This window comes from Colobus angolensis, unplaced genomic scaffold, assembly GCF_000951035.1.
Source record: "Colobus angolensis palliatus isolate OR3802 unplaced genomic scaffold, Cang.pa_1.0 Scaffold26, whole genome shotgun sequence".
NCBI classification, from domain to species: domain Eukaryota; kingdom Metazoa; phylum Chordata; class Mammalia; order Primates; family Cercopithecidae; genus Colobus; species Colobus angolensis.
In genome coordinates this window covers 5,842,465-5,844,757 of record NW_012115821.1, presented here as the reverse complement: position 1 = coordinate 5,844,757, position 2,293 = coordinate 5,842,465, and the positions used below count along the sequence as shown (strand labels likewise).

The following is a 2,293-nucleotide window of genomic DNA, read 5'->3' as shown; positions in this document are numbered from 1 at the left end:
AGCTTTTTGAACCATGTGAGTACTGTATTAACAATTTAAATTTTGTTTAAAAAATTTTTTATTAAAATTTGATTTAAAAAGAAAATTTAATATAAAGTTTACAACTTAAAAATATAGCACAATAATAGCTATTTTATCAGGAAAACTTCTAGATTTAGACTGAAGGTCCTTTGTGCTGCAGAAGTTGTGGACTGAAAGGAATGAGAAATGTGCTTTAAAGACTGTCTTTTTCCTATCTTTGCCCCCAAGTGGCAGAGGGCTTATTTTGTTGTAACTTTTTTTTTGTTTTTCTTCCCTCTTTTTTTTCAAAGGCTGGCGGGGTAGCAGGTGTTTCTGTTGACTTGATATTATTTCCTCTGGATACCGTTAAAACCAGGCTGCAGAGTCCCCAAGGATTTAATAAGGCTGGTGGTTTTCATGGAATATATGCTGGTGTTCCTTCTGCTGCTGTTGGATCCTTTCCTAATGGTAAAAAAATTATATTCTCACTTCTGTAAAGCCATGATAAGATTGGATTTTCAGAATGGTGTGTGGTCTTACCCACATAGAATTCCTTGTGTGTTGAAGCTTATCTTCTGAATTTACTTCTTTAACCTGTTATTATTATTTTTTATTTATTTTAGTCAGGGTCTCACTTTGTCACCCAGGTGGGAGTGTAGTGGTGAGATGATAGCTCACTGCAACCTTGACCTCCAGGCTGAAGCTGTCCTCTTTCCTCAGCCCCCTAAGTAGCTGGAACTACAGGCACCCACCACCATGCCCGGCTAATTTTTCTGTTTTTTGTGGAGAATGGGTTTTGTCATGTTGTCTAGGCTGGTCTTGAACTCCTAGGCTCAAGCAATCTGTCCACCTTGGGCTCCCAAAGGCTGGGATTATGGTAGGCATGAGCCACTGTGCCGGGCCTAACCCATTATTTTTGACTCAGATAGTGTTATAGATTCTATTTCGATATATTTGTAATAGGAAAAAAAAAAGCAGTCTTTAAAAAATGGTTTTTGTTGTTAAAATTTCCAGCTAGAATCCTTGAAGTATTATTTTAATGTTGTGATTCCTCAGAACAATCATTCTCAACTTTGCCTGCACATTAGAATCTACTGGGAAGCCTTAAAAAATACTGATGTCCTGTGTCACCCTAGAAGTTTAATTGGTCTAGGCTTTGCCTGGGTATCTGGAGTTTTAATAACTTCCAAGGTGACTCCGGTGTGAAGTCAGGTTTGATGATAGCTGCTTTGGAGCATCTTAGAGAGCAGGTGAACCTAGGAGGCATTAAACATTTCTATCCTAATGAATTGCTCTTAGATGATGCAAGTGTTTCTCACTAATGATCTCCTGGATACGCTCCTTCCAGTGTCTTTTGTTTTGGTTCTGAAGTCATGTTATGTGACTTATGACGCTCTTACTCTTTAGTCAGTGTAATCTGTTTTGTTTAATCTGCTTCTTGGTATACTGTCTGCAGATACTTATTTTAATTGTTTACTGTTGGATGCCTCTAGTGGCATCCAAAAGTAAACTAAAGCAACAAAACAAAAAAATCACCACATATAAGACACACCCACAAAACCACAGCTCTAGAAGATTCTTAAATTCTAGGGTTTGCTTTCATTTTTCACAGGATGATTCATGAGAATTTTTTTCTCTTATGTTAACCTGATATTTAAATATTCAATCTGTGAGCATAGCGTTCATATAAAGATTTGTAGTGCAAAGAGAAAAATAGTATTTCTGTTTCTTTTTTTCTCCTGCCCTTCCCCATCCCCCAGCCATCATTAGAATGGCAAACTGTTTTGGTCATCCTTGCATTTTTGTGTATGTTAATACTTTGAGTAACTGTAACAAGTTGTTAACTGAGCATCCATTCCATGCCAAGCATAGTTTTAAGTATGTGAGAAGGGCATGGGTTCCCCAGTTTGTCCACTTTGGAATCACCTGATTACTGAAGAGCTTAAACAAATACAGTTGACCCTTGAACAATGTGGCGGTTAGGGATGTCAACCCCCTGTACAGTCAAAAATCGGAATATAATTTTTGATTTCCCCAAAACTTAACTACTAATAGCCTGCTACTGCCTTAATGATAGCATAAACAGTTGAGTGGCACATACTTTGTGTGTTAAGATATGTATTAATATATATTTATGTGTTTTTTTTAAGTTTTTATTTTTTTCGAGACGGAGTCTTGCTGTGTCACCCCCCAGGCTGGAGTGCAATGGCGTGATCTCAGATCACTGCAACCTCCAATTCCTGAGTTCAAGCAATTCTCCTACTTCAGCCTCCTGAGTAGCTGGGATTACAGG

General features: G+C 37.7%; 1 protein-coding gene across 4 annotated transcripts in view; it reads left to right on the top strand.

Annotated features, from left to right (window-relative positions):
* SLC25A26 (solute carrier family 25 (S-adenosylmethionine carrier), member 26) overlaps window positions 1-2,293 on the top strand; it is a 166,312-nt gene that overhangs the window by 15,745 nt on the left and 148,274 nt on the right. For 2 of the 4 annotated variants that reach the window (XM_011947178.1, XM_011947176.1), the window contains exon 2: window positions 312-468. The exons of the other annotated variants lie outside the window; for them this stretch is intronic. Coding sequence is in view for 1 of the 2 variants with exons in the window: in XM_011947176.1 (XP_011802566.1) it covers window positions 312-468 (157 nt within the window). In the remaining variant the exon portion in view is untranslated. The remainder of the gene's footprint in view (window positions 1-311; window positions 469-2,293) is intronic. 4 annotated transcript variants of the gene reach the window in all.